This window comes from Mirounga angustirostris, unplaced genomic scaffold, assembly GCF_029215605.1.
Source record: "Mirounga angustirostris isolate CCGP_5_RB_7025 unplaced genomic scaffold, mMirAng1.0.hap1 SCAF_4, whole genome shotgun sequence".
Classification (NCBI taxonomy): Eukaryota; Metazoa; Chordata; class Mammalia; order Carnivora; family Phocidae; genus Mirounga; species Mirounga angustirostris.
Genome location: NW_026991712.1, coordinates 168,921,178 through 168,934,472, shown reverse-complemented (window position 1 = coordinate 168,934,472; position 13,295 = coordinate 168,921,178). Strand labels below are relative to the sequence as shown.

Here is a 13,295-nt window from a genome sequence, read left to right as displayed (position 1 = left end):
TTTGAGGTTTATGAAGTCGAGGAGTTGAGGTGAACACTTTAGGACATTTATTCAGCAAATATTTATTGAGTACCAACTACCTGGTAGATAGCAGTTCTAGGTGCTTGGAATATAGCCTGGAACAAGATAAAGTCCCTGTCCTCAATGAGCTTGTATTCTTTTTTTTTTTTAAGATTTTATTTATTTATTTGACAGAGAGAGCACAAGCAAGGGGAGCGGCAAGCAGAGGGAGAGAGAGAAGCAGGCTCCCTGCTGAGCAGGGAGCCCAATGTGGGACTCGATCCCAGAACCCTGGGATCATGACCAGAGCCAAAGGCAGTTGCTTAACCAACTGAGCCACCCAGGTGCCCAATGAGCTTTTATTCTAAAAGGGGAAGGCAGACAGTAAACAAACTGGAAAATACACTATGTATGTTGAGCTTGACAAACCTGTGACACATTGAGGTGGTTGGAGAAGCATAGAAGACAATTGGATATTCAGGCTATATGAGTCCAGGGAGAAAGCAAAGCCTCAAGTAGAAAATTATGAGAAAAGATAGTGGTTCTTAAGGGGAAAATTTATTTAAAGGATGGACAGAGGAAAATGAACCAGGAAAGCATTCTGAGGAAAAGCAATTAAAGAAGAAGGAAAACAGGGCGCCTGGCTGGCTCGGTCGTTAGAGCATCTGATCTCGAGGTTGTGAGTTCAAGCCCCACTGGGTGTGGAGATTACTTTTAAAAAAGAAGAAGAAAAGTCAGGTAGAATTAGAGTAGCAGAGAGGCAATTTTGAAAAATGAGAGTGTAATAGCAGCAAAATAATCTACAGTATTTGATAACTCGGCCCTTTTTGCTCATCTTGTTTTAGCTACCATCGTCCATGATGCTGAAGTCTGAGAGAGGAACTAAACAACTCCCCAACACAGGGCTGCTTGGCTGCTTCAGTCTCCAGAGTGATGTGAAAGGAATTTCTGCACTTCCCAGCACAGCCAGGATTGAGTCCTCTGGGATGTAGTTCTGGGGCGAACAGCACTTCTATGAATGTAGCATTTCACTGGAATGGGTGGTCATGTGCTGCTCTGGACAAAACTGAACACTTTTTCAGTGCTCTTGAACCTTGTAATATTGCAGCATACTTGAGGGGTCTTCCTCACCAGCCACCCTCGCCCCAAGATGACTGCTTGCGCTGGGGCACAGTTTGCACCATTAGCCTTAACCTGCTCGGTCCTGGTTCTGAGATCCCCTTGTGTGGCACCAAGTTCCAGCTGTCAAATCCAGCTGGTGGTGGGAAGAACCTTCTGGAGGCCCCCAGCCTTCTGGCAAAGGGGCCCCCATGTCCAGGGCACGCCTCCACACCACACTGGCACGTCCATTGAAAGCACCGCACTATGCCTCTCATAACACAGCAGTATAGTCCTCTTCAGGCAGTCCAGCCTCAGAGAAGCTCAGGATCTGACATGGTCCAACCTTTTGGCACAAGTCATCCTGAGTTTTATTTTTTAAATTAAAAAAAAAAAATCTTGAAGAAGTGCTGGAAACTTATATTTTTCCTATCTATTAAACAATCTGAGCTGCAACTAGATGCCAAGTTCGGAAAATGCGAAAGCATATATGTTTTCTATATACAAAACCAAAACCAAAAAAGGCCTTTATTGTTAATGCCAACTTGTCAGAAAACTCACTCATTGCTTAAATTTTATAAGCTATTGTACTTTCGTCATACCAAATGATATTCTAAATCATTCTGACCAATAGATGTAGCCTCGTCCATAAAAAAGAGTTTTGAAAGACTGTGGGAGCAGCCGTCCTCCTTGGGCCCCCACGTTTCCAGCCAGAATCACTGCAAGGTCTCGGAACACGGGGTGCTGGACTGGAAGGGGTCTCTGGAGGAGGAAGTAGGAGGGACACAATCATGACCCGCTCCTCCTCCCTTCTCCTCAGTGCTGTTGGCCCTCTCCTGCCAGGCTCTCCCAGTTCCCTCCTGCTGACCCTACCCTCTCTGGCAGCTTCCACCTCACGCACCCCTCCTCTGCCAAGCAGTCGCCAGTGTCGTCGGTGCTCGGGCCTTGGCTCAGCCCCCACCTCTTTTTGTATTTGTAATATATATTAATATGATTTCCTAAAACAGAAAATTCATTTGCTTTGAGTTTTTATTTTGAAAACCATACAGCCTCACCGTTTCCTTCTAATACCTGTCCATATTAAGTGGAAGAAAAAAAATAGTTCCTATTTAACTGATGAATGTGGCTTTTTTTCCCCTTAATGTTCAGAAAATTGTGGCTGTTTCATAGATTTCTTCTGCAGTCCCTGTTTTGCTGCAGCTGTTCATAGCTGTTACTCGTTTTCTGCTTTTATATCCCTATAATAATTACTGAAAAATCAGAATATCCGGTCAGAACAAAGGAGGTGAGGTGACCATAAAAGGTAGTATTTTCTCTTTGTATGGGGAATAGGGAAGTATTCAGATTTTTCAGTTACTGTCAAATGCTTTGTGGGTTTGGAGCTATCGTGGGGCCACAGCTCCTTGAGGCTTATTACATTTGGTGTGACTGCAGGGAAAGTGACAGTTCTACACAGTTGTTAGAGGTCTGTATTTAAGGTGGCCACACACGTGACTTCTGTCTGTTAGTTCGGAGATTGTTTGGCTTATACCAGCATTCTCTGTGACTTGAAGTGACTTTTTCAAACCCTTCTTCCGCTGCCTGGCTTTCCCTTAATGTGCCAAGTTTGAAACACGATTTGATTTCCTGAGCTACTTGTCTGCTTTCTATGTGCCGCTAAGGACTCTAGTTCATCTTTCATCTCATCATGTTCTTTTGAAACAAGATGCTTTGGGGGTCAAGTCTTTTCAGGTGTTTTTTATATATACATATATATATATATAATGGATTTTGTGTTCCCTTTTTGTGTAAGTAACAATTCACAATCATAATGTAAAGAAGAAATAAAAATCGGGTGTATTGTACTTCAAGATGCTTCCCTGATGTACAGAATCTCCTTGTAAAGTAAATAATTGCGTTGTATATCAGTCTTCCTATCAATATTAATTATAAAGTATTTTAGAATTAAAAAAAAAAGCCAAACTATACTATTCTGGTATGAAGTGCTTTTTTTTTTTAATGTTCTACCTTATTCCAAAAGATTTAAGCTAGCTTATAAATGATACCTAAAATACTGCCAGACCCCCTAAATGAGAAGTAGATGAGGGGGAAATAAATACTAAGAATATTAAGTGTAGCCAGAGGTATGGTCAGTCAAGTTTCTGTCTCTTTACACATATGGAAAAAGAGTGGGCTGCAGAGAGAGGAAACCCAACTGTGACCACCCCATCCCACCCCACCCCCATGGTGTATACCAGCTGTGGCGCCAGGTCCTTTATCCTATTTATCCCCTGCCTCATCTGGGAGGTAAGGGGAAATACACTCCTGTTACTAGTGAAGAACCTGGGAAGTAAAGTCCCTTCCTAAAGGTCAAGGTAAGTTATGTAATCACGCCTTGTTTATATTCAAGGACAAGCAGTTGCATCCCAGTCAGTTGTCCCTACAAGGATTTACTGTGTATGAACCACATATAAGTAGACTTCAGGCTGACAGCATGGTAGGACAGTTCCTTCCTCATGTACTCCTCGGGCAAGCAGCCCAGTTTCAATCCAGGTGGACTCACCAAATGACTCACTTTCCTCTTGTCACTTCAGAGAATGGCTTTGATTAGTACACCACCTTTACCAAGAGTGAAAAGAAACCATGAGTCAGAACTGCTCATTTCGGGCACCTGGGCGGCTGTTGGTCAAGCATCCGCCTTCGGCTCGGGTCAGGATCCCAGGGTCCTGGGATCGAGTCCCACATGGGGCTCCCAGCTCGGTGTGGAGTCTGCTTCTCCCTTGCCCCTCCCCGCAACTCATGCTCCCTCTCTTGTGCGCGCACACACGCAAATTTAAATTTTGGGACGCCTGGGTGGCTCAGTCCGTTAAGCATCTGCCTTCAGCTCAGGTTATGATCCCAGGGTCCTGGGATGGAGCCCCACATCAGGCTCCCTGCTCCGTGGGGAGCCTGCTTTCCCTATCCCCCTGCTTGTGCTGCTCTCTCTCTCAAAAAAAATTATAATAAATTTTTTTTAAAGATTTTTTATTTATTTGACAGAAACACAGGGAGAAGGGGAACACAAGCAGGGGGAGTGAGAGTGGGAGAAGCAGGCTTCCTGCTGAGCAGGGAGCCCGATGCGGGGCTCCATCCCAGGACCCCCAGATCATGACCTGAGCCGAAGGCAGACGCCCAATGACTGAGCCACCCAGGCGCCCCAATAAATAGATCTTTAAAAAAATAAAATTTAAAAATCTTAAAAAAAAGAACTGCTCATGTCACTGGGTTCCACCTGCTCCCAGATTTTCCTTCTCCTTGCCCTCCAAAAACCAAATCCCACAGGGCCCAAAGCTCCAAAGAGGTCTCGAATTGCCATTGCTCTTTTGAGGTTAAGCATTGTCTACAGAAGGTGCACATTGCTCATTGTTTGCTGAAACGATAAGTGAATTTAGCCTCCTTATGGATCTAGATTGGAGTACCCAGGAGATTGGAGACTGAGAAAAGGTAAGTACAGTGGATATTGAATGGGAGGGGATGGAATAGGAAGTACACCTATGTAAGTTGAGAATGTACAACAAAGAAAAGCCAAGCCCTGAAACCAAACACAGCCTAAACCACTGCTTCAAGGCTCTATTCAATTTCAGCTCTAGGAGGCATGAAGCATAAAGCAGGAACCGCCAGCAACCTGGGCCACTTGCTCCATCTGTCTCTTGTGTTACAGCGTTCATTTCTTCCCCCAACAAAGCGTAGAGGTCATCTGACAGAGACAAACGTCCTCAATTCTCCTCCATCTGGTACTGAAGAGACACACACCATGTATTGATTCATTTAATGTTTATCTCCTTCCTAACCACCACCCCCAGAAAAAAAAAACAATCTTCCGTTGACCTTTGTCTCTTAAACCTATTGCCCTACCTTAAGCTTCTCCTACACTCCATTGACATAATCTATTCTAATGTTAACTTAAATTCCTGTACAGTCCAAGCAGTTGAGCTAAATGAGGGACAGGTGGAGAAAAATTATGTGGATGTAAACTGAATAGTCTTCTTGACATTGGCTTATGACCTCTGGTCTGTCCACACTGTTTTCCATTTCTAAAGCCAGATTCACTCACTTCACTAAAATCGAAACTAAATCCAAAATAAAATGGCTTTGCCTGAGGTCACCAGTGACTTCTCAGTTAACTGCCACATCCAAAGCCTGTTTTCAGCTCTTGATACATTTGACTATCCTGCAGCATTTGATGCTTTGGGCCATGTCCTAGTCCTCAAAACTTCTTCCTTGGCTTCTCAGACCCCACTGTCTCCCAATTCTCTGATCATGCTTTCTCTGCCCTTCTGACTTCTTCCCTGACCACCATTTAAATGCATTTTCATATCCTCTTGTCACTCTCCCTGCTCTCCCAAGATGACATCAGCTATCTACCACTCTTATTCTGACAACTTCTAAATCTTTATCTGCAACTTAGATTTCTTGCTGGAATCCAACCCTATATCCAGTTGCCCTTTGGACATCTAGACACCCAGATGTTCCCAAGGTATCTTCTCTGCACCTCCAATGTGGACCTTACTGTCTACCTTCACAGCCTACTTTCTCAATCATCAGAGTTAGAGAACCACCATTTGTTCACTCTCATAAGCCTAAAACTTTGGTATTATCTGCAAGTTCCTCTCTTTGCAGGTCCAGGACGACAATAAATTCTGTGCATTCTCTACCTCAGAAATGTCTCTCGATTCCTAGATCTCCTCTTGCCTTGTTTACCATCAAAGTTCAAAGCCAACATAATTTAAATGGGACTTCAAAACCTCTGATCTCTCCAATCTATCCTCCAAAATTGCCACTAGAGTTACCTTTCTAAAATGCAAAGCTGGTCACAGCAATCCTCTACTTAAAAACTTATTGGTCCCTAGTTACCTGAAAGATAAAATTTAAGATCTTTGGCCTGGACTACAACATATTTTATAATTTAACGTTTGCCTACTTTCTCGTCTTATGAAAAGCGCAGTTCCTTCTTCCTTCAATGTTCCTCATCAAGCTGACTTCTTCCCCTTCCCAGGAGACCATGGTCCTGCTAGCTCCTCAACCTGCAATGCTGTCATCATCCATACTCCACTCCTTTACTCCACCCCTCCAAGTTTGAGGTCGAATTTTAACTCCCAGGAAAATGCCTTCAGCCTTGAGCAGATTGTTCAGTTGCCCTGTCCTCTGTGTTCTCAGAATACAGCATGCATTGAGTGATAATTTGCGGGCATGTCTATTTCTCCCAGTGTGGGATCTCAGACAGCAAAGTGTTTCATGTCAAGAGTCAGCATTTGGCTGGCTCAGTTGGTAGAGCCTGTGACTTTGGATCTTGGGGTTGTAAGTTCGAGCCCCATTGGGTATAGAGATTACTTAAAAATAAAGTCTTAAAAAATTAAGTTTCATGTCAGAGTTCCCAGTGTCTAGCACAATACCTAGCAAGTAAATCATATCCACTAAGTAAATGTTGAATGAGTGATTGAATGGGAGTTGAATACTGGTAATACGGCCAGAGAAGTAGCAGAGTTATTTGTCTTCTTTCCTTTAAACTACTGGTTCTCAAACATTTTGGTTTTGTGATTCCTTTACAATTTTAAAAATTATTCAGAACCCAAAGAACTTTTATATCTATACATGACATCTATTGATACTTACTGTACTAAAATTAAAACTGGGAAAATTTTTAAATATATTTATAATTTATATAATTAATTATAATATCATAATGAAATAATACATTTCAAAATAATAACCCCAATACATGTTAACATTAATAATATATTTTTATAGGGGCGCCTGGGTGGCTCAGTCGGTTAAACGGCTGCCTTCGGCTCAGGTCATGATCCCAGGGTCCTGGGATCGAGCCCTGCATCGGGCTCCCTGTTCAGCGGAGAGCCTGCTTCTCCCTCTCCCTCTGCCTGCCTCTCTGCCTACTTGTGCTCTCTATCTCTCTGTCAAATAAATAAATAAAATCTTTAAAAATAATAATAGGGCGCCTGGGTGGCTCAGATGGTTAAGCGTCTGCCTTCGGCTCAGGTCATGATCCCAGGGTCCTGGGATCGAGTCCCACATCGGGCTCCCGGCTCAGCGGGGAGCCTGCTTCTCCCTCTGACCCTCTCCCCTCTCATGCTGTTTCTCTCTCGCTCACTCTCTAAAAAATAAATAAAATCTTCAAAAAATAATAATAATAATAATATATTTTTATGAAAAATAACTATTTTCTTGGGGTGCCTGGGTGGCTCAGTCAGTTAAGCAACTGCCTTTGGCTCAGGTCATGATCCCAGGGCCCTGGGATCAAACCCCACATTGGGTTCCCTGCTCAATGGGGAGCGTGCTTCTCCCTCTCTCTGCTCTCCCCCTGCTTGTGCTCTCTTTCTCTCTGTCAAAAAATAAACTCTTTTTTAAAAAATAACTATTTTCCAAAATAATTAGGGAGAAGAGTGGCATTGTTCTACATTTTTTTGCAAATCTCTTTAATGTCTGATTTAATAGATGACAGTTCAATTCTCAAACTGCTCCTGTATTCAATCTGTTGCTATATGTTGTTTTAATTTAAGTAAATGAAGAAAATCCAATCCCACACAGATATATATAGTTGGTAAAGATAACAGCCATTCTTTCAAGTTAAAGAGTATTTCATGAAAAATGTGACTATTTCAGCTCATAACTCCAGACAGTTGTGTAAGTGCTTTTCCTGGAGACAAATGCTGTACTTCTGCGTGCTGAAAAAGTACTTTATGTGCACTTCTCACTTTGTCACAAAAAATACTAAGAAGATGGATACTCAAAAGTTGAGAATTAGTGAAATTAATGACTTTTATTTCTTCATCAAGGGCATTCTTAGGGGAAGCTGACTCTATTTTTAATTTGCTATAGATATTCTCTTTTGTGGTAAAAAACACCTAACATAAAATGTGCCTTTGTGGGGGCAGGGTGGGGGTGGAGGCAGCACCTGACTGGCTCAGTTGGAAGAGTTGGAAGAGCATGGGACTCTTGATCTCAGGATCCTGAGTTCAAGCCCCGCATTGGGTGTAGGGATTAATAAAAAAATAAACTTAAAAAAAACCATAAAATGTGCCCTTTCTTAGCCATGTTTAAGTATACAGTTCAGTAGTCACTATATGCACACAGCAGTATAACAGATTACTAGTACTTTTTCATCTCACTAAACTGAAACTCTGTACCTACTGAATAACAATATTCCCAGGGCATCTGAGTGGTTCAGTCCATTAGGCATCTGCCTTCGGCTTGGGTCATGATCTCAGGGTCCTGGGAATCAAGCCCTGACTCGGGCTCCCTGCTCAGTGGGGAGCCTGCTTCTCTCTCTCTCCCTCTCCCTGTGTGTGTGCTCTCTCTCTTTCTCTAGTTCTCTCTCTCAAATAAATATATACATACATAAAATATTAAAAAAAAAGAATAGCAATATTCCCCCTTTCCATATACCCCCCAAGCCCTGGCAACCACCTTTCTATTTTCTAAGAGTTTGAGAAACTGACTTTTTTTAACTGTAAATTTTTGATGATAACGAAAAATGATACTGATACAGTTTGGTGACAGAGCTTCAAAACATACTAAGGCACCAGCAGGTTTTTAATTTTTTTAATTTAAATTCAATTAATTAACATGTATTAATTGGTTTTAGAGGTAGAGTTCAGTGATTCATCAGTCTTATATAATACCCACTGCTCATTAAGGCACCAGCAGTTTTATCCACCATTTCACTTTACAGCATCAGTGCAGAGTCAACACAGTGAAAAAGGCAAAGAAAGTCTAAGTATTAGTATGAAATAATCTTGACCTCTTGGATCCCCAAGATTCTCAGAGACCCCCAAGGTCTGACAACTTTGCTTTGAGAACCATTGCTCTGGGCATGTTCCACATCTTAAAATCTAGGTAATAATACCGCTGTCTTAGAATTGCTGTGCTACTAAATAACCTACATAAAGAATCCAGCACAGGGGCGCCTGGGTGGCTCAGTCAGTTAAGCATCTCCCTTCCGCTCAGGTCATGATCCCAGGGTCCTGGGATCGAGTCCCACGGTCCTGGGATTGAGTCCCACATCGGACTGCTTGCTCAGAGCTTGCTCAGCGGGATGCCTGCTTCTCCCTCTCCTCCCAGCTCCTGTGCTCTCTCTCTTGCTATCTCTGTTTCTATCTCTGTCTCTCTCTCAAATAAATAAATAGAAATCTCAAAAAAAAAGCACAAAATCTTTTTTTTTTTTTTTAAGATTTTATTTATTCATTTGACAGAGAGAGAGGGAACACAAGCAAGGGGAGTGGGAGAGGGAGAAGCAGGCCTCCCGCAGAGCAGGGGGCCCGATGCGGGGCTCGATCCCAGGATCCTGGGATCATGACCTGAGCCCAAGACAGACGCTTAACGACTGAGCCACCCATGCACCCCCAGCACAAAACCTTATAGCAGGAACACTATAAATGTTTCCAGTCATTATAGCCCAGCTGTGATGGCTCCATGTTAATTTACCTAATCTCTTTATTCACTTTACACCATATTCAAAATTCTATCACATTTGCAACATTTCACATGTAATATGTATCTCCAGGATTCTTTACTTGCCTACTTCTTTATATTAGGTGAGTGTGTGTTAAAAATACTTAATGTAAAACTTTTTTAACCATTTTCGGGTGTACAGTTCGGCAGCATTAAATTCATCCATTGTTGTGCATAGGAAGCTTTTAATTTTAGCCAATTCCTTATTTATTCATTTGGGCCCCTGGGTGGCTCAGTCGGTTAAGCGGCTGCCGGCTAGGGTCATGATCCGAGGATGCCAGGATAGAGCCCTGCATAGAGCTCCGGGCTTGTCGGGGAGTTGGCCTCTGCCCCTCCCCCTTCTCTCTCTCTCTCTCTCTCTCTCTCTCTCTCTCTCAAATGAGAGAGAGTGAGAGCAAGCGAGAGAGAAGCCAACTCCCTGATGAGCAAGGAGCCAGATGCTGGATCCATCCCAGGACTCTGGGATCATGACCTGAGCTCAAGGCAGCTACTTAACCGACTGAGCCACCCAGGCGCCCCAATAAAAAAAGTCTTTTTAAAAAATTAGCCAATTCGTGTAGAAGCATTTCTGTCCTATTTACCTACTCATTTATCAAATGTTTATTTCACATGTGACAGGGCGGATTCAATCACTTCTGTGATTCTGCATTTTTCTAGATGGCTTTTTCAATTTTGCCTATAATTACTCCAAAATGTTGAGGGGTGAGGTTGGCGAGTTTATTCGAGTGTACATCCTCCAGACTGGGTTAGCTGATTGCTGAGAAGTATATTGGCTACTCAGCACAGGACTGCATACTTCTAAACTCCCTTTCTGTAATTTACATTACCCAGCAAGGTTCCCCCGCGAAGGCTCTATTGTCGCGAGAAGCCTCTGAGCCAGGTAGGGGTGGGGCTTAAGTTGCAATGGTTCCCAGAACCCTTAGCGAATTTCCGATTCCCTAACTGCGCAGGGCGATGCGCAGGCGCAATAAATACACCTTGACTTCCGCGCGCTTCCGAAGATATAAATAAGGATGCCCTGGAGCTTGCCCGGTCTTTTCGAGAACGATTGGGGCTCTGCGCGGAAGTCGGGTGGTGAGTTATTTTTACCCGTTACCCGTTCGATTCGTTAGTTCTAGGTTTAGTACCCCGGGCCCGCCAAGCAGATTTCCTCGTAGGCTTCATCCTATCTAGGACTCCCTTCAGCCGCGTCTGTGTTAACTACACTTACTCAGGCAGCGGAGCTGGGCCGGATGCGGGCCGCGGAGGCCTCGCGAGCCGCGGGTCTTGCCTGTAACCTAAGGCGCTCGCGCCGAAACCTGCAGAGCTGCCACCTCACGCGCCGGACGCTAAATGCGCGGCCCACCCCCTCCTGTTGCCCATCGCCCGGCTTATTACCTTGTCTCCTAGGAGGCGGTGGAATTGCGTGCAGGTCATTTACTTTGACACCTATATGAGCTTAAGAATCGATTTCGAAACGAACGGTTCTTGATTCTGCCACTTGATTTATGATGTAGGGAGAGCTCACGACTCCTGATGATCGGTTTATGGGTAGGAGCCGTAATTGCCGTGTCTGCGGCTCTGCATCTGCCGTTTCTTTGGCAGTGGTGCCATTCGCCTGTTGGGGTTTGTAGATAATGTTCGGGGTACCTGGCTGAAAGTTAATTTAGGTAACTGACAGGAGACTGCTGATCGGTATTGAACTCGAATTTCGTTGGCATTTGGGATAGGGTCCACCCCAAAGTGGATATCCTGGGGAAGTCGCCATCAACTGATTGAAATTTATTTCTAGCTCAGTGGCTTGCAAATTAAGTAAATTACAGTGACCAACGTGGATACTCCCGGGAGGTCACTCTCCCCGGGCTCTGTCCAGGTGGCCTACGGGAGCATAGGGCTCTGCCCCGTGACGTACAGTCCCTTTCCACGACGTTGGAGATGAAGCCGGGCCTTGAGTCTGCGCCTGCATATTCCTACAGCTTCTCAGAGTCCTCTGGACGATGACTGAGGAGATAAACCATGCAGGAAACAGCTCCCTCTATCTGGATCTAAGTTGATTGGAAAGAAAAACCCTTTCTCAGCTGCTGTACTATTGGATTAAGCTCTTGCCTACCTTATTTTGCAGTGATCACGCAGGATTCCAAATAAATTTTGACTTGAGGTAAGTAAACCAAAGATTGTTTTTGGCTTGTATTTCCTGTTGACATTTAAATCATTCCAGCCCAGTTCCTTTTCATGAATGTGTCCTGCCATTTAATTCATCCAGATAGAAACTTTTTTTTTTTAAGATTTTATTTATTTATTTGACAGAGAGCACAAACAGGCAGAGTGGCAGGCAGAGGGAGAGGGAGAAGCAGGCCTCCCGCCCAGCAGGGAGCCTGATGCGGGGCTCGATCCCAGGACCCTGGGATCACGACCGGAGCCAAAGGCAGACACTCAACCAACTGAGCCACCCAGGCGCCCCCCAGATAGAAACTTTGCTGCATTTTTGTTGGCATGTTGACAGTTGCGTAAATATATGCTCATGTCTGGGAAGATAGCTTTTTTTATTCAGTAAAAGTTAATATTTTCACATCTTTCTCATGTGATAGGGTAGGAACTTGCTGCTAATGGAAAAATTGTAGTTTGGGTGAATTAACCAAAGTCAAGATTAGCAAAGCTTGTATGTGAATCCTATAAACAAAACAAATGTGCATACTCCCTCAAAGTCTGTGCATGGTAGCCAAGCATTTGGTGTCCAGTACAAACCCTCTCCATGATTCTGGAGATGAAGTTGGGTGTATGTACCTGAATATTCCTAGGACAATGAGTAAGTAGAGAAACCATGAAACAGTAGTAACGACTGGGTTTTAAACAGGCTTTCCTCAAATTCACTTGTGTAGAATGGAATGGGGGAAAATGGAATCTCTTAAAAATGTTTTGAGGGTGATGCTCTTTAATCATAGGCATTCCAACGTGGATACTCCCGGGAGGTCACTCTCCCCGGGCTCTGTCCAGGTGGCCTACGGGAGCATAGGGCTCTGCCCTGTGACGTACAGTCCCTTTCCACGACGTTGGAGATGAAGCCGGGCCTTGAGTCTGCGCCTGCATATTCCTACAGCTTCTCAGAGTCCTCTGGACGATGACTGAGGAGACAAACCATGCAGGAAACATCTAATGAAAACTAAAATTAAAATTTTTAGTGAGATCTTAAGTAGGAGTCTGATCATGTTTTTCATTTGTTTTCATTCAGGAGAGAAGAGGAGCCTCACCAATCATTGGCAGTTAACACCCGTTTGGGTCCTTTATTTGGCAGGGAGGGTTGGTAAAATGAATGATAAATGCTGTTTATAAGATAAGCCTGGAGGTTTGGAAACTTGGGCATATTTGACCTCTTTAAACTGAATACTAAATTTGGGGAACAAGTTGAATGTTCCAAAGGATGGGCCCATTGAAATTTAGGGAATGCGGACAGCACTGAATATAGGCATGTCTTAACAATCTGATCCTTTGACCCACAAAGCCCAAAGATTCCAGAATGCCTATGAGGAGAAAACTTAAGGAAGCTAAGATGCTACTTGGCCTTTTCTACTGTTCTCAAGTAAACTGGGTTTTCTAACTATATAACTGAATGGAAAACAGAAGCCTATCAGATCCTAAGTGTCTTATTAAAGATCCAGGTCTGTTTATAATGTATTTATGAATTAAAATAAAGATGACTGCGTATTTGTGTGGCTCCTTTTTTTGTGGAAATGTGA

At 43.6% G+C, this 13,295-nt stretch overlaps 1 protein-coding gene, 1 long non-coding RNA gene and 2 other non-coding genes across 19 annotated transcripts in view; all 4 read left to right on the top strand.

The window, feature by feature from the left end:
• The window catches only part of MED18 (mediator complex subunit 18), a 139,615-nt gene extending 138,737 nt beyond the window's left edge, over positions 1–878 (top strand). For all 16 annotated transcript variants that reach the window (XM_045898300.3, XM_045898298.3, XM_045898301.3 and 13 more), the window contains one exon: positions 846–878. In XM_045898300.3, coding sequence (XP_045754256.1) covers positions 846–861 — 16 coding nt within the window. In that variant the 3' untranslated portion in view covers positions 862–878. The remainder of the gene's footprint in view (positions 1–845) is intronic.
• A 9,647-nt stretch (positions 879–10,525) lies between these two features.
• LOC123859883 (uncharacterized) lies at positions 10,526–13,263 on the top strand. Its single transcript, XR_006794599.3, has 3 exons — positions 10,526–10,656; positions 11,684–11,719; positions 12,791–13,263. It is a non-coding gene; the product is annotated as an uncharacterized LOC123859883 (long non-coding RNA).
• Positions 11,388–11,592, top strand: LOC123860682 (small nucleolar RNA SNORA73 family). Its single transcript, XR_006794800.1, has one exon. It is a non-coding gene; the product is annotated as a small nucleolar RNA SNORA73 family (small nucleolar RNA).
• LOC123860681 (small nucleolar RNA SNORA73 family) lies at positions 12,509–12,713 on the top strand. Its single transcript, XR_006794799.1, has one exon. It is a non-coding gene; the product is annotated as a small nucleolar RNA SNORA73 family (small nucleolar RNA).
• Positions 13,264–13,295: the final 32 nt, after the last annotated feature.